General features: G+C 43.0%; 2 protein-coding genes across 8 annotated transcripts in view; both read left to right on the top strand.

The window, feature by feature from the left end:
- The window catches only part of CCDC82 (coiled-coil domain containing 82), a 35,084-nt gene extending 28,788 nt beyond the window's left edge, over window positions 1-6,296 (top strand). For 5 of the 6 annotated variants that reach the window (XM_086678618.1, XM_025928039.2, XM_086678615.1 and 2 more), the window contains one exon: window positions 5,335-6,296. In XM_086678618.1, the coding sequence (XP_086534744.1) occupies window positions 5,335-5,400 (66 nt within the window). In that variant the 3' untranslated portion in view covers window positions 5,401-6,296. Of the gene's footprint in view, window positions 1-127; window positions 2,186-5,334 lie in introns of those variants that run through there. The other variant, XM_086678617.1, reaches the window with a different exon arrangement.
- Window positions 6,297-10,130: 3,834 nt separating this feature from the next.
- The window catches only part of MAML2 (mastermind like transcriptional coactivator 2), a 347,944-nt gene continuing 337,875 nt past the window's right edge, over window positions 10,131-20,199 (top strand). Inside the window, exon 1 of one of the 2 annotated variants that reach the window (XM_086678613.1) lies at window positions 10,131-11,973. In XM_086678613.1, the coding sequence (XP_086534739.1) occupies window positions 11,461-11,973 (513 nt within the window). In that variant the 5' untranslated portion in view covers window positions 10,131-11,460. The remainder of the gene's footprint in view (window positions 11,974-20,199) is intronic. The other variant, XM_025928559.2, reaches the window with a different exon arrangement.

Here is a 20,199-nt window from a genome sequence, read left to right as displayed (position 1 = left end):
CTGTAATGAAGGACCTCTGTCCTTTCACTTTTATATATATGGTATCCCTTACATATATATTAAGTCCCTGTATTTTCTTTGACGAAGTGTAGGACTCACCTCTGCTTGTCTGCTTCCTATTCTTTAGAACAGTTCTTGTGACCCGAGAGTGAAGAAACACCTGGTGCCAATCTGAGGAAAGGATCTCGGCTGCCAGTTCTAATACCACCCACATCCTCTTCTTGAGGACATGGGCTGAGCAGTGAGCACTCTAACTGAAGATCAAGGGGAATGCAGAGGTTTCAGGCCACGGCACTGATTTTGATTCCCCCAAATCCTGCTGATCACTAAGTTTGATATCAGGGATAAAGTGGGGGTTTTGAAGAGTGCACTGGATTCCTGAAGATCTGCTGGCAGCTCAGAAGCTCTGGTCTGCTCACAGAGCTTTTAGAATTGTTTATGGTACTTGGAAAGAATGCTATTATGGTTGCAGTCTTCTAAAACAAGTGTAGTTACGTGAACGTATAAGAGAAAACATATAGCAGATTTTCAGGCAACTCAGATCAACAGTATATTTAATCTTAAAAAAAAAAAAAAAAAAAAGCCTGCCTTGAGATCTGTTGCCTGGGTTATTTATATCATAGGGGAATTTGTAAAAGAGGAAAATAAAAAAGATGAGAGCTTAGTGAATAAACTTATGAGCAAAGGGAAAGAAAAAGAGAACAACAAACAGGAACTTGTTAGGACACGTCATATTCTGCAGAGGTGTCCCAGTCTGGAGAGTGACATCAAGACTGGTTTCCCTTCTGAGGATTATCTTCCCATCACAGCCACACCACCCAGTGGATCTCTCTGCCTGCCCCCCACATCTTGACCCTTCTGTAGTCTTTTCTCTCATTTTACTCTCCTCAGCTTTTTATCTTTTACTTTGCTTCAGCTTCTCTCCCAGTGCTTTCCTCCCTGTCCTCCTCTGTGCTTTTCAGTTTGCCTTAGGGAGAAGCCACCACTTAGCCAGTAAGTCCCATCTTCGTTTTCCATGATGACCTGAAATTCTTACGTGCTTTCACTGGTGCATTTAAGTGTTGCCAACGCTCTCATGGAGTTGAAAAACCTTTTGGGACACCACATTTTTTAAAGAATTGTGTGCCAGGTGTAGAAAAATCACTATGCATGTATTATATATATTATATATAATAATAGTATATGTGGGGAAGAACATTAAATTTCTTGCAGAGAATAAACCAAAAGCATTTCCAGATCATGTACCTTAGAGAAAGCTTAACAAGGTTTCTAACAGAAGGGACCTGGAATAAGAAAAAAAATATTCTTGGGAAGAGAAAACCCAAGTGTCCTCTCATGCTTAAAGAAAAACACTTAGCATTGGGCATTTAAGGTATTTCAAGATCATGCATGTTTAGGACAACATGCACATTTTGTTTTTCACATAAAATACCACAGAGCTTCATTTTCTTTCCGAGATCCCTCCTTCTTTAAAAATATTTGTCCACACGTTTTCTCAAAAGATTTCCTAGAAACTACAGTTTAGAGCCGATATAAACCCATACGCAGCATTTTGTGCTGTGATTACCTTTCAGAGCTCCTCAAGCACTCTGACGTTTCTCAGCACCACCCCACCTACCCCTGGGAGTGCGCGTGTCCCGCGCAGCCGCACTGCATTGCTCATGACACACGCCTTTCTCTTTGGCTGCGCTCCTATGGCCCCAGCCACCCGCACCCTTTCCAATGCCAGGGCTCAGCGCTACTTGAACGGCCAGATCTGTGGCTCTTTTTGCTCTTACCTCCCACTGATTATGTCAACCCCTTCTTTCACTTCACACAAACGATTTGGTCTTGTCTTTCCTCCCAGCTCACATTGCACACCTTGCTTTTTCCTTATCTGCCCCTTCCTCCTCCACCTCAGGATATTTCTGCATTTCTTCCCAAAGACCTGCCAACTAGACTGACTTCTTGTTCCTCCTCCTACCAGTTGAACTAAGATGACCTGTTTTTAATCTAGGAAGACATTAAAGGGTCGGAGGAACCTGAGTGTGAAGAAAATAATGAATGGGGAGCGCCTGGATGGCTTAGTCAGTTAAGCATCTGACTCTGGATCTTAAGGCTCAGGTCTTGATCTCATGGTTTTGAGTTCAAGCCCCACATCAGGCTCTGCACTGCGTGTGAAGATTACTTAAAAAAGGGGGAAAAAGGGCGCCTGGGTGGCGCAGTCGGTTAAGCGTCCGACTTCAACCAGGTCACGATCTCACGGTCCGTGAGTTCGAGCCCCGCGTCGGGCTCTGGGCTGATGGCTCAGAGCCTGGAGCCTGTTTCCGATTCTGTGTCTCCCTCTCTCTCTGCCCCTCGCCCGTTCATGCTCTGTCTCTCTCTGTCCCAAAAATAAATAAACGTTGAAAAAAAAAAAATTAAAAAAAAAAAAAGGGGGGAAAAAAAAGAAAAAGATGCATGATAAGAAAATTATAATAAAACCAAAACATATAATAAATATAATAAAAGTAATTGTCTGATTCTAAATTACACTTGAAGAACATTCTGTCATATGCCACTGGCAAAATTCTAACAAATGTTTCTCATAAAGAAGAAAGTGCACGTGATGATGGGGTTTCCAGAGAAGTTGAAGATAGGGTTGTTGGGATAGGGTGGTGAAAACAGGAACATCAGGAAAGGGGAGAATGTATTTCAATAATACTATCAAGTCTCAGTTTTGTGGTATGAAAAGTTTAAATTTTTTACATAAAGATTGTTACATAACAAAGAATTTTAAATAACGATTTGATATCTCACCCCTTCCTGAAACTCTTCTTATGTGGTCTCTTCTCTTTCCCCCCTTTTAAACTTGTTTCCTGTTCTTTTTCTTTCTCTCCTTAAACTGGTGTTTCTCAAATCAAGGCCCTAACTACCTATATCAGAATCACCTAGAAGTTTGTAGAAAATGTGTAGTTCCTGGCCTCCCTGCAGAACTACTGAATGAGACTCCTTGAGGGTGTTAAACACCCAGTATTTAACAAGTTAGGTGATTCCTAAGCAAATCAAAGATTGAGGGCCGCTAGTTAAAGGTACTTGTTGCAGGGCACCTGGGTGGCTCAGTCAGTTGAGCATCCAAATTTGACTCGGGTCATGATCTCACGGTGGTAGTCTGTTAGTTCAAGCCCTGCATGGGGCTCACTGCTGTCAGCATGGAGCCAGCTTTGGATCCTCTGTTCCCCTCCTCTCTGCCCGTCAGTCCCCCGCTCACACTCTATCTCTCTCTCACAAATAAATAAACCTTTAAAAAAAGAAAAAGTACGTGTTGTTCCATGTTCCATTCTCGGCCCCTATAAGTTCTCTGACTTGGCAAACCTATTCCTTTCTTCATGTCTAACTGGTGTTTCTGACCAGAAGATCCCAACCTCCTCCTTTTATGTTCTGACCTCTTTCTCACACCCCATTCCACAGTTCACATGTTTTAATCAGTAGGTCAATCTGGCACCTCAAAGGGGTTAATATAATAAGATCCAAACTCTCCAAATTTTTAGTAAAAAAGAATGGTGGAACCAGAATCTTTAGGTGGAGAGAACAGCCAGGCAATACTGTCTTCTCTCTGAATTTTACTTTTCTATAGGAAGGCTTTCTTTTTTCTAACTAAAGCCACACCCCCCCAAACTTTAAATCTCAGAAATCGCATACTATAATGATTAAAATCATGGATTTAAATATTTTCCAGCAGTAGAATTTGGAGGCAAGTTACTTTATTTCTCTAAGTTGCCTCTTCACTAAAATAGGAATTAAAACAACAAAGAGTTTTGATCATGGATATTAAAAGATCAACACATTTTAAGCATTTAGTATTGGACCTAACAATTAGTAAGTGATCAATTAATGTCAACTATTATTAGTAATAAAAGCAAGAAGTTTTCCCTCCTTCACGCAGTATGGCTGGGATTGCAATTTTCCAAAAGAAATTTAATAAGAGAAAAAATATATGAAGATAATATAAAAAGCATAAAAACAATCAAACTTTTAATGTACAGGTTTCTAATTCTAGAATACTCCTATCTAATAGAACCTACCTGAATACTAGGTCAAGAGAATCTTGTAGTCCAAAGGTTATTTCCAACCTCCCCACCCCCCCACCCCATTCTTTTCTTCATTCTTTCCAGAGAAGGTGATCCAGTCAGAGGTCTTGAGGGGGAAAAGGTTTCCTAGCCCTTTCTAGAAGGAAAACACACTTCTTCTTTATCTTTCCATAGTTTCCTACTACCACAAAAGTCAGGTCATCGGGATCCTCTCTCTCTTCATTGGGAATGGAACCAGAGTTCATAAGAAACCATTAGGTCAGTTAATTCTCCTCAATTGAAGTCAGTATTTTGAACACTATCGATTGTGAGATTTCTAAATCATCCTGACCCCTCTCTTATCTTGCCCCACCCTGGGTCTTAGCTCTTCATCTTCATTGCTATCACTGGAATTTGGGACCTCATTACCTAACTTATTACAAGACACTAGTAACTAATTGCTATACTATTCTAGAATGGCTGTTTTACCATTTTTCTTAAAACACACGTCAGATCAGGTCAATCTCCTACCGTATAACCTTTAGCAGGGTCACATTGCCTGTCACATTATTGCTAAACTCCTTCAGCTAGCATTTCATACATTTTATTCTCTGACCACAAACTCTTTGGTTCAGTCTTCTCTTTCTGTTCCCCTACAAAACCTCAAATTATAGTTAAACTCCATAAAATCTTGTCTTCTCACCGTTGCATGGACTGTTGTCTGCTACAGAAAACTCTCCCCAGCAAATCTTTGCCTATCGAATCCTTTTTCCCAGGACAGCTCAAGTGATTCTCTTTCCCGATCACTTCAACTAACCATGGCTACTCTTCTGAGCCTTCCTAACAGTGTCTATATACTTTGTCATGGCACCAGTGCCATGTACTGGTGTTGTATTGTACACATAGTATTGGTGTACTCCCAGTGAACTCTGGTCTGTTTAGGATCAGGGAAAGAGATTATTTTTGTACCTAGACAGTCATGAGAAAGTATTCAATATATGTTATGTGTTCAAACAATTTTTGTTGAGTAAGTTATTGAAGTTGTTATACTTCTATAAATATGATAATAGAAAAGCTATATTTTATAAGAACATTATGAGATCAATAATAATGTTTGGTTTGATCTCTTTCCTCTCCTTTATGAGTTAGAAATGCTTATTTGCAATTGTGTCCCTGTTTATAATGAGATTTTTGCTCATGATTATCATGAAATGAACATGTTCCTGTTTGTCTCTGTAGATTGAAAAGGCCTACCTTATCTTCTTTGCTTTGAGTAAAATAACTAGCTTTTTTATTGTATACACAGAAATATGGTCAACTTCAAGAATATCTAAATTTGGCGGATTACTTTCAAGATGAGAAGTTTGACTGAATTGTAACACATTTCCTTCAGAGAAGATTTTATAAATTCCTGTAAATGTGAAGATCATGAGTCTTGTTTCTCTGTATCATGTGACATTTTTTATAAATTTTATGTGTATTTTCATGGCAAATATCTTGTTTAAAACATATGTTCATCTTAATTTCCATGAAATGGCACTCACAGTCGAATAAAAGTTTTATCTGCTGTACATAGAAAACATAAGCCTAATAATTTTTAAGTAAGTGTATTTTAAAGTTACAAAACAATGCCTTTATAACAGATGATCATCAAGTGAATGAGCTGTTCATGTTCTGTCACCTTAGTAGACAAATACTGTATTTTAAAAATGAATTTAGATCAACACCTACGTGTATTTATTATTGAATCCCTGCCCAGATCTGTTGATTATCCTTTCCAGTATTAAATGATCTGCACTGATATATTGTTCACTGCTATCATTATCTACACCAGAGGGCCATGGAAGAAACCCAATGTTTCATTCAGTTCAATCCCCTCACCTCAGAAGCAGACTATAGTTTACCCATTCCAAGTAAAGGAACGCTTTTCTCCTTTTCTAAAGTCTCCTTTGGAAATAGATCTCAGGCCGCCAGAGTCTTTCAACCCTCACATTCAGGAATAATTTCATGGTGTGTTTTTTCATGCTTCATAATGTTCTTTATATTTTTTATTCAATTTTGTCTACATGCTAATGATTAAGATGTATTTTATTTATTTTTATCCATAACTTTTCCCATATATGTATTTATGTTAGGATCTGAAGATCTCAGAGAGACAAATTCAGCCAAAAATAGTTTAAAAGCATATTTTGGCATCTGCATTGCTTTGCACATTTAAATTTTCTCATAATATAATAAAGTAAAATGGTTTCATAGTGATCAAACGGACCCTGTCTATTCTGTATCTTTAATTCTTAAAAGTAGTGTCACAGTAGGATCTATGTTAATGTGGAATTTTAGATACTTGTTTCTGACCTCCTCAAGTGTTGACTAAACCTGGCTTCATTTACTATGTGGCTCATGCATGGAGTTCAGGGTATGTGCATACACTAAAAAAACTACATCGTATTAAGCCCTTACATAGAGAGATTACTTAATATTTTCTGCAGTGAATTCTCTGAAAGTATCCCTATTGTTATTGTAAGCAAAACTAATAGAAAAAGCTCACAAAGTGCTGAGAATACTGATGCTGATGTACCTTAAAAAAGGTGTGAGGAGTGCACACCTTTTTGAAAAGGGTGAAATTGGGGCGCCTGGGTGGCGCAGTCGGTTGAGCGTCTGACTTCAGCCAGGTCACGATCTCGCGGTCCGTGAGTTCAAGCCCCGCGTCGGGCTCTGGGCTGATGGCTCAGAGCCTGGAGCCTGTTTCCGATTCTGTGTCTCCCTCTCTCTCTGCCCCTCCCCCGTTCATGCTCTGTCTCTCTCTGTCCCAAAAATAAATAAACGTTAAAAAATTAAAAAAAAAAAAAAAGGGTGAAATAGATATTTCAGTCACATATCTCAATTCTTACTTCTCTGGCATACGGAAATAATCCTTAACTAAAATGAGGCCACAGTTGAAAGTTGAAGATGCAGTGACAGTGCCCAGAAAGAAGCAAGGCAGAATTGGAGGAAAAGTAATAGTCAAGTTGGAAGGATCGTGAATGGTAAAAAGGAAGGCCAAGGAAAATGAGAGAATTCTCTGTGAAGTGTCTCTAATGACCCTGGAAGCATCACTTCTCATATGTGACACTACAGACAAGTTTGAGACCGCTGAAGAGTGAGCGTTCCTTCCACCGGTAGAGTTTTAAAAATTAATTTATGTATCATTTTAAGTACCATTGTTTAACTTGTAAAAATTAAGGCATCATTGATTAGAGGGACTCAAGAGGGCAGCTGACCCCGTTCCTAGGCAAGGCATCTTGTTGGCGGGAAGAGTTTTCCCTGTTGGAACAGCATTGTGACTGTGGATCAGGAAATGTAAGAAGTGGCTTTGCTAATGTCTGAGGCTACTGCAAATGAGCATGCTTCTTCAGTGGGTGTCTGAAGAATACAAGAAGCTCTTAGGTCTATGGTAACACTAAAAGAATGGCAGAGGGACAGGCTGTTAGGAAATGAGAACGAGCATGGATTAGGGAGACAAAAGCAAGTATAGTCCATTAAAAAATGCTGAAAATGTTGAAAAAACTGAAATAACCTTTACAGGTGTTAGGACATAATTATGGTATCATCTCATCATAACCATCTATATCATCGATTTGACATAACACTAAAAAATACTTTATACACTTAAAATCCCACATGTCTGTGAACTTTTTAGATCTGGGCATTTATTACTGTAGCGTTAGGTGCTTTAGTGTTAGGCAGACATGGTTAGTTGAGATGATGAGGAAGACAGAAACGGACAAGTAAAGGAAAGTAATACTTGAAAGAATTCATATTTGCTACACAGAAGCGTTAGGGTTTTAAGAGAGAACAGTACCATAAACGGGGGGAAAAATAAATACTTTATTGGCAGTTCGATGTAGTTGACCGTGTTTTCTCACTTGTCTGCTCTTGTACTGAGATGAATAGTTGTATTCAATCCTCACTTCTCGAAAGGATTATAGGACTGGCTTGGACTCTAGCAAGGTGAGTAGAGTGTGACTGCAGCTCTGCTACGTTGAGGCACAAAGCCCAGTGGTTAAAAAAGCATGGGTTTGAAGTCAGCCTTGACCTAGAGTCCTGCGCTGTGACCTCTAAATCACATGAACTGGAACAAGTAGTTTGATTTCTGTGATCCTCAGTTTCCTCATTTATACATGAGGTTAATAATACTTACCTTCCAAGTTTGTTTGTGGATTAAGGGAGATCTGTGTGAAGTGCTGTGCCTGAGACAGTGATTGTAAATAAACAGTGACTGATGTGAATGGAAATGGAGGATGTGCATGATAATGATTTCAGCTTGAAATTAAATGGCTGTGAAGAACAAATGTATACAAAAGGCACTCCAAAAAAAGTGACTTACACCACTGAATACAGTATGAAAATCTATTAAATTCTTGCTTGGCAAGTTTTTAATTTCTCTCCCTGTCCAGCATGGAAATCAAAGTTTATATCAGTAAGGAATAGCAGATTTGACTAAGGACTCTGTGTTACTTACTAATGAAAATCCTCTCTCTCTGACCCTCCCCCGTTCATGCTCTCTCTCTCTGTCTCAAAAATACATAAACATTAAAAAAAAAAATTAAAAAAAAATCAATGCTACTGCATGACTGTCAAGTGAACCGTAAATTTTAAATTTAAATATTACATTTTCTCTTTTATCAAGTATCATTGCTGAATATAAAGTACCCATAGCAATAGAAGATAATGTCTAATGAATACAGCTTTTTAGAAATCAAATATAAAACGATCAAAACTCCTTCGATTTTTAATGACACCTCATGAGAGAGTGCTCCATCAAATTTGCACTCCTGACAAAAGTATATCTCTGCCTATCTCTTCACAAGTAATGCGGAACCTAGCCTTAGAAGGGACAGATAGAAGTATATTCCAATGAAAAGAAAAAAAAAGTCCCCAGTTCCAACAAACATTCCAGAATTTGTGAAAATAAAATGGACTAAAGTAGGCCAGCCTGTTGGGAACTAAACTGTAAATAATCCATTCTTAAAAATGATTGCATTGATGTTACCTATTCATTTCTATCCATAGCTCAGTTTGGAGATGGATCATGTTCCTGAGATGTGAGAGTTGGTTTAGATTAATGAAGTCCCATTGCTCGAGACCTCAAATTCGAACGACTTCCAAGTTAGGACACACAGCATGTTTATGGTCCTGAGTAGCCCAATATTGTGCTCACTTGAATTTATTCTCCATAGCTGATAATGACAAGCAGAATCCAATATACACTTTTGAGAACTTAAAGGCAGAATCACACGGAGATGAGGGGACAACGGTCTGTGTAAGAGATGTATTTGGTTCATGTTACTAAACTTCTTGAAACTCCACTGCTGCATATTGATTTTCCTCTTTGTATATGTAAACCAGACAGCCATGGAGATCTCAGATCTTGCAGTTGTCAGAGGTCACCTTGTATTTTCAAAGAAAACCTTTTATTGTTTTTTTTTCCCCCTAGAACTGGTATTGGTGATTTCATCATCCTAAAATATTTTATTTCTCCCTACTGGTTTACTTGTAATCACCCAGGTTGACTTACCCAGAGACACACAAAACAGGCAGGCAGGTAGACAAACACACGCCTGCCCCTGTGGAGCTAGCGGTGTGATTTCCTCTGCACCCCTCCCTCCTCCCTCTCCCAACCCGCACACACTCACATGTCTTCCTTATTATACTAATGAACATTTCCTCGGTACTCACCCAGCTCTCACTAGGGTGCTCAGTGGTGTCATTTACAACATATTGAAAAATGAAAACGATATCCTCAGGGGGGCGTAATGTAGGTCTGAAAGGGAAAATACATTCCCTGGCCGGGAATTTCTTAAACATTTAGAGCTGGTGAAGTAGTTGTGTGGAGGTTGGGGAATTTCCCCAGCCTTCCCCACTTAGCCAAGTCAGGCTGAGCTAAGTGAGCCCTACCGAGACGCGCGGGCTTTGGGATTTACCTCTTCAGCCACTGGGAGGCCCTCTGCGTTCCCCTTTCCCCGGTGCCTGGCTGCAATTACTCACTCGTGCAGTGGCACCAGCCTTCCACCAGGGAGCCGCGGATCAGCTCTCCCGCCCGCCCCCTCCCCCCCGCCCCCATCTGCAGCTTGCTGGCTCTCTCTTTCTCCCTCTCTGTCTCACTCTCTCTCTTTCTCTCCCTCTCCTATCGGAGCACAATGAAAGCCTGTGTATCGCCGTGACTCCGGGCAGTGGAGCCAGTGTCAGCAAAGCGGCTAACAACAGACGGGAAAGAGAAAGGAAAATACAAGCTACTTTTTTTTTTTTTTTTTTTTCCATCTATAAAGCGGAGCAATACAAGAGATAGAACCACATTGCTTATTGCGAGTCCAGACCCTCAGATCCACTGGCCGGGGATGGAATGTACAAAAGTGGACAGAAAAGTGGCTGGACATGACTCGGTGCAATTTGCTGGAAGTTTGTAAGTTTGACCATCGTTTGTAAATTACTCTCGGAAGAGTTTGTCTCTCTTGATACTGTGTTAGAATAGAGCCGGGGGTGAGGAAGCGTAAGCGGGAAAGAAAAAAATGTGTTGAAGGATCTCTCTCAGTGGCTAGCGACTTCAGACTGCTTTCATTTAAGGCTAGGAAACCTTAGAGGGAATGAGGATTTTACCGGTGATTGGATTAGCCGAAGAAAAAAGCATGGTCCAAAAGTCCAACTACTGACATTGTTAACAATTGAAAAGCGATCTCCCTCTTTGGGGAGAAGACAACATCCTACAGTACCCCAAAGAGGAGAAAACACCGGAGCAAAGGGAAAGGGAGGAAAAATTAAAAGCCAAAAGACAGTCTGTCTTGATTTTGTGTACATTCTGTACATTGACTTTGAAAATTTTTCTGAAACAGCACTTTTTTTTCCAACCCGAGGAAAAGTAAAGGCTGCAGGTTACATAGACGTGGTAGAGATGTGTTTCTCTGCAGAAACATCCCCATAAAAATTTTTGTGAAACAACTAGGTGAGGGGGAGTCCAGCTCTCTATTAATACCTCTCTCAATTCCCTTTGCTGCCTGTCTCTGTCTCTGGCTTGACAATCCCTGAATTCTTGCTCTAACCCCCAGATTGTGTGTTTACAAAGTGCCTAGTGGCTCTTGTCAGCGTGGTGGTGGGGGGGAACCCCCCCACCAACTCGGTCCAACTTCTCAAGAGCTGTCAAGTGCAATTAGAGTAAGTTGATAAGGGTTTGTTTCCAGCTAAGCCTCTGCGATTGGTTTCTATTCTGTCTCCTCACCCTCTTTTTACTAACTCCCCTCCCCCACACCTCCACTGCTCCCCCCCCCAACCTCTGAAGACCTCTATTCATGTGGCCCTGAACACTGAGCTCACATTGTCAAAAACAGATTTGCCTGCAGTAGCCAGCACTAGCCTCCTTCCACCTCACCATCCCAGAGGCAGCATTGTGTCCAGTAACATGGGGGACACAGCGCCCCCACAGGCCCCCACAGGAGGGCTAGGGGGGGCCCCTGGGGCGGGGCTCCTTGGAGGGGGCTCAGTCACCCCGAGAGTGCACAGTGCTATCGTGGAGCGCCTCCGGGCTCGGATCGCCGTCTGCCGCCAGCACCACCTGAGCTGTGAAGGACGCTATGAACGTGGTAGGGCTGAGAGCTCAGACCGGGAAAGAGAGAGCACCTTGCAGCTCCTGAGCCTGGTACAGCATGGCCAGGGGGCAAGGAAGGCTGGCAAACATGCCAAGGCCACTGCCACGGCTGCCACCACGGCGGCCCCTCCACCGCCCCCTGCTGCCCCTCCTACAGCCTCTCAAGCGGCAGCGACAGCGGCCCCACCGCCCCCACCAGACTATCACCATCACCACCAGCAGCACCTGCTCAACAGTAGCAATAATGGTGGCGGTGGTGGGATCGACGGGGAGCAGCAGTCACAGGCTCCAGCCCCTGGGGACCAGAGGAACTCAGCCCTCATTGCGGTAAGGCACCTGGTTTTCTCGTGATCCTGGCTGTGGTGCGGTGGCCTTTTGTGAGGGTAGAGCGCGCCTTGGCCTGCTGTGGAGTGGACAGCAGTGAAAAGGGCCGAGGCGTTACCTGACTGCCTCCAAGGCCTTTGGGTATGCGGTTCGTAGTCTTATGCATCAAGTTCTGCTGGCGCTCATTCATGGGTCTTCCTGCACTTGCAGGGTATTTCTAAAGCGGTTAAAATCCTGGGTTTCCCACAGGCTCTCTGGAGTCCAGGGGTGGCTCCAACGCTGGCAAGACCTGAGTGGGCCACTGAGGAAGGCCCCGTCTCATAGACCCTCCTGCTTGGCCAGCCAGCTCTGATTAGGCCCAACAGGCCATTCTTCAGCCTGATGTTCATCAAAGCTTTTTCCTTCTTTTCCGATTTCCCCTTCCCTCTTTGAGGTGGCCCCTTCTTGGGTTAAGAGAACATGAGTGGTGATCTAGTCCAACACAGAGAGGTTGCGTGAAGCATCCCCTCAGTCAAAAGTCAAACTTGGGGGAAACATCCCGAAGACTAGTGAGGCTTTTTCCCTGATTTCCTACAGACTCCCCACTGCCCGCAGCCACACTCCAATCAGGTAGTGCCAGCTGGCGGCATTCATTAAAGGGGGCAGCACGAAGGGGCTATTTACATGCTGTCATCCCAGGAAGTACCTTGTCTTCAGCTGCTCCTGGTGACAGCACCTCAAACCTGAAAGTTCTGATTAAGTTTCTGGCTGGAAGTTCTTCCTCAGAGGCACAGACACACCCCATCCCAGAGGGAGTATCCCTTGAATCATTGGCCCTTGGTGCCCGTCCTGGTCAGGTGACTGCCTGCCGTGTGCCGGCTTCCCCTGTAGCTGCTGGGCCAGTGGCCTCTGGGTAGAAGGTGGAGCCCTGCCCTGCCCTGCAGCCCTGCAGGCTTCCTCCATTTCTGAGGTCTGTGGGGCCCTTGAAGTTCAGTGTCCGCTCCCAGCGCAGCTCCGGTTTGCCCAGGCCAGCCCTGATGAAAGTCAGCAACAGGAAATGGCCATGCAAGCCTAAAAGTACTCAGAAAGCCCAAAGGAGAGGCCACCGCGTTGAACTCCTTTTCCAGAGGAACTGAGAAAGAAGCTTGAGAGACAGGACGTCCTCCAGCCAGGCCTCTAGGATGCTTCTTCGTGGCTCCCCCTTATCCCTGGCCTGGGTCTGTGGTGATGAAGTTTCCAGAAATTCTGGGAGCTAGGATAGTGGTCTTCTCCCCACCACACACACACACACACACACACACACACACACACACACACACACGGTTTGCTTGGGATGTCTTGAGCTGCCGCTTCTCGGCACCAATTCCAGACAAGCAGGAACTGCTAATACTTACACTGCCCAGTGTGAGCCACTTCATCCTTGAATTCGGTTAACCCGTGGGGTTGTATTAGAGCTTCAAGGCCTAATTCCTTTTCCCTACCACCTGTTCAATGCCCAGCTCTCCCTGGCATTCCCTAAGAGCGCAGTGGGAGTTTGTTTTGTGAAAGAGACATGCTGAAGTGAATGGGGGTGGGGGTGGGGGAGAATCACTCGAATGGAGAGAAGAATGAGGTTTGTATGTATGTGTGTGTCACTGGCATCTGCAGCCAAAAGTATCTAAATGCCTCGATTGTCCCCAGTAAATTTATAATCTGTCTGCAAGTCTCCCAATAATACCGCTTTGTGTGCTTCACAGTCTCCTGGTAAGTGTTTCTGGGGATGATACAGGGAATGAGGCGCCCGGCCTTTTTCAGTGGGGAAGACCCAACTCTGTCCTGGATGCCAAGACTGGATGTGGCGCTCACATCCCAGCCTCTGCAAGGAAGGTGGCGTGTCTGCTTCTGGCCATGTTCTTTTGATTTTTGTTGCCTTTTTGTGTGTGTGGGGGGGGGGGGGGTTGGGGACGCACTTTGGGATGCGAAGTGAAACCAAGTTCAGTGGTTATTGCAACCTCACCATAGCAGTATCCATGCCGGCGGGATGGTGAGGGGAATGGTGTCCTGCCTTTCCCGACTGGAGGTTTACCGCTGCAGAAGCCAAAGGTGGCTGTTGTACCACTCCTGTGAGTCTGATTTCCGCCTCGTAACCACCAGCCATGTCCTAAAACATGGCCTTGGAGGAGGCCCCCCTCCGGGCACGGTGATGATGCAAGGGTGCCACATGAGTTAGGAATAAAAAGACCAGTTTATTTCTAACGGTTGCTTTTTCACTGAAAATGGGTGGCATAGCCAAGGTTGATCCACCACCCCCACCCCCCCATTTGGTTATTGGAAATTCCCTTCTCCACTTTAGCTTCTAAATTTGGAGTTTTGTTACTCAGCATGGTGCTCCGAGATGGTGATGCAAGTTGTGTACTAACCTGATAACATTGTGTTGAGAAGGGAGGCCTGGGTATTTGGGAGTGATTCATCTACAGGTCCCACTTCACGCGGGCTCCTCTTATTTTCAGAAACACTTAATTTAAGGGAAATTTTGCACAGAATGAGTGTTAGGATTCTTTCTTAATTTTATTGCTGTGGCCGTAACCGGATTTATTTCTGTCTGGGTGTGCTGGATGTATCACTTTCATAGTTCATTTGTATGTCATAAGTGGCCATAAAGGTCCTTTGGAGGAAGAGAGAGAATATTGATCATCTGAAACCACACGTGCACTGCGTCCTCAGCTGAAATCTCTGTATGCTGCATGCCTGCTTGACTGTAGTCAGTTATATCTGAGTGGGTAAAAGGAGGACTTGTGGTCCATGGGGTAGCGTTGACTGGAAGGTTGTTATACTGCGAGAAATATGTAATGTCTGAGTTTTCTCAAGAGCTTGAGTTTCAAGAACAATGCAAGACTAACCTCCAAGCCGGTTCTAATTCTATCCACATCGAGAGCCTAATTCTGCAGCCCTTACTCAGCCAATGTCTTCATTTAGCGCAAGTACAAGTTCAGGGGAAGCCCCATTGCTGCAGAGACTGCAGGAACAGGGCCTTTCGGAGGGCCTGGATTACAGGGCTTTGAGCAGATCTGCATTTCTAACCACTTGGAGCAGGCTGCAGGCACTAAATCATCTTCTGGTGAAGTATGTTTGAATCTTTGAATGAACTGTGAAACTGAATAATTGTTGGTCCATGGAACAGTAAGGTTTAGAGCTTCTGCGGTTCATTATTAATCTTTCCCTTTTGCCTGAGACAGGCTCTTTTTTTCTGTTGCATAGACTGTGTTGCTAGGATGGATAGATAAGTGGTTCCAAGTCATCTTTGGCTTTAGAGATTATCTTTTCTCTAATGTAGTGTAGAGGAAAGAAAGCAGATCAGACAAGGAGTCTGCGTCCTCGGTTCTGTGCCTGCTTGATCACCAACCAGCTGGGTGACCTAGGACAAGTTAGTTAGCAGTCATCTGTAAAACAGAAAGAACAATATTGCTGCCCTAGCTTGTTGAGAGAACCAGATGAGTGTGTGTTTCTGAATAGGCTTTGGAAAGAAAAAATAAAGCACTGCGGAAATGCAAGGCGTTATTACTAGTATTACTAATAATAAACCACTAAGCAACGAATCACAATACCAGTTTTTCCAGGGATTAAAAGTATCCTTAAGCTTTCAGTTGTCTGTTTTAAATGGTGAAATAGCTTTTATTGTAAATAGAGGGATTGGTATTTCAAATTTAGTGCTGCCAAGATAAAACTGAGTTATCAGTGTATTTAAGTGCTCCTGAAGGTCCCCGGGAAATCCCAGTTAAAATGTGCATTGTTGTGAAAGTGATTAGGGTCTTTGGGTGCATGTCCTTTACGGGCCCCTGCATGGACCAGAGCAGCTTTGGAAAGGTGTGCCCACCAGAGCATCTAAGGAGCATTAGAAAAGTCGTTTGCACAAATGGCATGGGAAAGTTAAATATTTTGTCAACAATAGTCTAAAATGTTAATTGTTAGCTTAAGAAAGTCAAACAGGTTAAATCATTGCCAGAGTTCCCTGGTTATTTTTAACTGATGATACTCAAGTTTCTAATTGACAATTCACAATCTGAGAGCTGTAAGTGGGGGATTGGGAACAGGAACAGTTCATTGGCCAGATCTGGGTGTCTGTAGCTGTCTCCATGATAAATAACCTCCCCAGCACAGTGATAGGAGTGTGTACATTATTTATATATGCAGCCATCATTTCCTGAAGAACTGACTCTATTTTTGTTCTGTTTTCCAGAACAAAGTAATAAAGGGAGAGTTCTTATCTATCCAGGACCTTCCTACTACTTCTTTCAAGTAAATATAATTATCAGATCTCACAAAGCAAACTAGTTCAAGTGGAGAGAGAAGTTGGTGCAATCCTTTATCAAAAATGGACAGAAAGCTTGCTTTGACAGCAAGGGCTGTTATTATGTCAACTACGATGCCTCGCTTGTTTGGGTCAGTGTTTGTTTCCAGAAGGCATGTGTGTTCTTTGTTAGGTGGTGTTTTCTAAACCTTCAAGTTCTGCACCTTACAGTTTAATACTGTGTGGCTCCCCTCAGCCTGTAAACCTTTTGTGAGTACAAACATGGGTTTTCTGATATTCCAAGACACGATAATTAAGTACGACTAAAAGAGTGGCTGGGATTAGCTGTTCTTGATTTTAATTGTTGTTGTTGTGTGTTTGTTTTTAGTATTTAATCTCAAAAAACCTGGACGGAAATTTTAAACAATCCTCAGTGCTGCCACGCATGCAACTAAGCCATTTTGAATGGATTCCACGACTTCCTTGTTCTTTAATCCTGTCCCTTATATATGTTCATAGGCTGGATCGTGTTTAGTGAAAACAATTCCAAATTCTTTCTTCTGCATTTTCATGCTAATTTCCCTCACACCCTCACAGGCTCTGTGGGAGAATAGACAGAAATGCAGCTAAAGACATAGACCCCTGCTCGCTCACCAGTCTAGTGGGCAAATGAAGACCACGTCAATAAAGTAACAGTAAAAGCACCAGCTAGGTAGAATGGACCAAAACTGGTGTAGAAAATCAGAAGAAAAGAGGAATAAACATTTATTGAGTCCTAGAATGTACCAGGCACGTTTATTTTATATTTTATGTAACGCCTTCAAAATAAAAAAATAAAAAATACCCAGTGAGCAAACAACATTGGTCCCACTTCACAAATAAGGAAACTGAGGCTTAGAAAAACAGTAAAAGGAAGAATTTGGTGCATAGATTTTCCATTTCATCCTGTGTTCAGATCCCGTTTCACACCTGCTGGCTTTATGAGCTTAGGGAAATAATGTTATTCTTTTTGGGCATTCATTGGTAGCATCATCTGGATAACAAGCCTTGTGTTCTTTAGCAGAGTGGTCAACACCGGGCCTGACACACAGTAGGTGCTCAAAACGAGAGTAGTGTTAATGGTTGGTGGGAGAGAGATTCAACCCCAGGCCAGGGGGAGCTTTGTGTGGGTCACCAGCAGGGCCTGGGGCTTGGGGGGGTGGGGGGTGGGGGAGAGTGTGGAAACGTGGAATGGGGTAGCTGAGTGAAGACGGTGTGAACGTGAGGTGTGGGACAGAGCAGAGCCTGACTGACACGGTTGGGTGTGAGTAGTGGGGTGGCGGGGGAGGGCAGGTGGGGCTGATCCATTTCCTGGAGGGTCTGAAGCTCTGGAAAGAGTAAATCAGTAGCCCTGGAAAATGGTAGAGCAAGGAGGGCTCGGAGGAGTCAGCATCTCTGAAGCAATAATAATCCTTCATACACTTGAAGACAAGTATTACATTTCCCCTCCAGCAGCCTCTTCTCATAGCACATTGCCTAAGTGTTCTGTATTACCTATCTTCAAGTCCCTTGAGCTGCTTAATGCCTTGCTATTTACACACTTCTCTTATTCCCAGTGAGTTATATACAGCATGACATGGCCTTTGGCATTGAAAGGAGATGGTTTTAAAAGCGCACTAGCTAGACGCAGAAGAGAAACTACAAGAGGCATAACCAACTACAGACGTCTCTCCTCCCAGGCTCCCTAGGCCTTCCAGCGCCAGTAAGAATTGCCCTGTGGGTAAAAGTGTCTTCTCTTGATGTGTAAACTTATCTTCCCAACAAATGAGTTTGCTTGTTTATGAATTTGGAAAAGGTCTTTTCATTAAAAAAAAAAAATGATGATGAGCAGAAACTTATGAGAAGCTGTGACTCCAGATAGCCTTTGAGATTTACTTACCCTCTTGCTTGCTTGCTTTTTAATGCAGATGTGTTCCCTATCTTTACCTTGCCCTAAGGCTCAGTTTCCTCTATTTGGTCCATGTTCATATGGCACAGGGAAGGCACCTGATGGACTAGATGGCGGAGGAGAAAAGCCAAACACTTTCTTCCCTCCTTGACTGAAGGCATGATGTCAGGATGCTGACCATAGCAAATGGGCTCTCTCTCTGCGGCTGCCAGCTTTGACCCTTCCCTATGCTTATCTGAGGGGCAGATGTGAAAGAATCAAAGCTGTTCCATTTCCTTATGGAGGGGATGAACAGAGATGATCACATGTTCTCCACAAGTCTTGAAAAAGGCCAGAGAGTTGGGCCCTACCTTAGCTGAAGGAATGGCTGTGAAAGTGGGCAAATACCAATATTTACATGTACTGTGCTCTCCATGAGTCTTAATGATTTTAGCAAAGGTCCTGAAATTTTATATCAAGATTGTGCACATGGGAGCTATATAAAGTTTGAAGGAATTATCTCTTAATTCAACAAAGACTGGTTTTGCAGTAATTCTGTGGCATGAAAGTTCATGTATCCGTGATGAGCAATTTGATATAGCCTTTGCCCTCTTAGTATTTACAGCTGAAAGGGGTGGGGATAGGGTTGGAAATAGAGGTGTGAAAGTTGGCTTAAGGAGGCAAGGCGGCATTTTTGCCGTTAAGAGCCTGGGATCAGGGGTGAGATTACCTGGTTTCACATCACAACTCCACCACTTGATAGCTATGTCTTCTTGATTCCATTAAACTCTCCCGCCTCAGTTTCCTCAGCTGTAAAATGGAATGATAGTATTAGATCGACTTCGGGTTGTTGATTAAATGAGGTTAATTGCCTAGCACCTGGTAGAGTCTCAGTAAAATTTTGCTGTCGTTATTAATGTGAAAAGGGACATACCTGAGTCAGATTCGTGGTTTTTTCTAGCTCAGGAGTCCATCATCAGAATGTGTCAGAGATGTTTTGTGGGAGGCCATGACTTGTCTCTTTAATATTAATTAAAACGGTTAGTGATGGATGCCATATCATCCAGTTTCCCTAAATAGTTTAATATGGAGATGTCATCTGGGATAGATTTACATTTCCCTAGCATGGGTTTAATAGTGTTCTTCTTGAGAATAGGATCAATTAATATCTCTTCCATTCCTGGGATTTGAGGACCTCTGATCTAGAACTTGACCGGAGTGTTTATGAGACTTCTTCTGGAACAGAGGCTGGGTCTCCATTCAGTTGCCTCACAAATGTGGCACATAGGCTCTGTGGGTAAATGAGAAATTTAAGCCGTCCATTGAGAGTTTGGAATTGTTAGAACTGAGGAGTCCAAATTTACCAACTTAATTGAATTATTAATTCAGACTGATGAATAATTCTTAAGTGAATCTGGTCACAGAGTCACCAAGAGTTAGAGGCTCCCTGCTGTGGAGATTTAAAATTCTGCTTTTGAAAGCCAGATCCCTGGCTCACGTCGCTAAGGAATCCGTGAACTCAGTGCCACTGCAGATGAACGGCGGCGGCAGAGTTTGCCCTCTCCCCAGCCCTGACCTGGAGTGTGTGCAAAATTTCACACCACAATATGATCCTGAGCTGAGAATCTCTTCTTTGCTCAGTAACCCTTGAAGGTTGATTCCATAAGAAACAGGAGGACAGTGTTGCCGAGGCTTCAAAGCAAGCTCTGGAGAGGATAATTCTCAATCCAAAGCATGACGTTTCTCTGAGGAAGTGACGGAATAAGAATAGGAATCATCTTGGGTGGATGATGTTTGGACACGGGTGGATTTATTGGTTCTAATTCAGAGCAAAGAATGTAGTCAAAAAAATTTTTTTGGTAGTGTGTTTATTCCCCATCGTTTAAACTTAATCCCCCTTGTCCTCTTGAAGCATAATATTCTTAGGAAATGTAGTGTCAAACTCATGCCAAGTTTGTTTTGTTTTATACTGTTTTAACAGCATTCTTGCTAACTGAGTTGTCGTGGCAGGTCTGTATGTTGATAGAGAATCATTAACATTGTCGTTTTAAAAATTCTCTTCTGTCCGAAGTGTGGC

This window comes from Puma concolor, chromosome D1 (assembly GCF_028749965.1).
Source record: "Puma concolor isolate L17-30 chromosome D1, mPumCon1.1.hap2, whole genome shotgun sequence".
NCBI lineage: Eukaryota > Metazoa > Chordata > Mammalia > Carnivora > Felidae > Puma > Puma concolor.
This window is presented reverse-complemented; position numbering and strand designations above follow the sequence as displayed.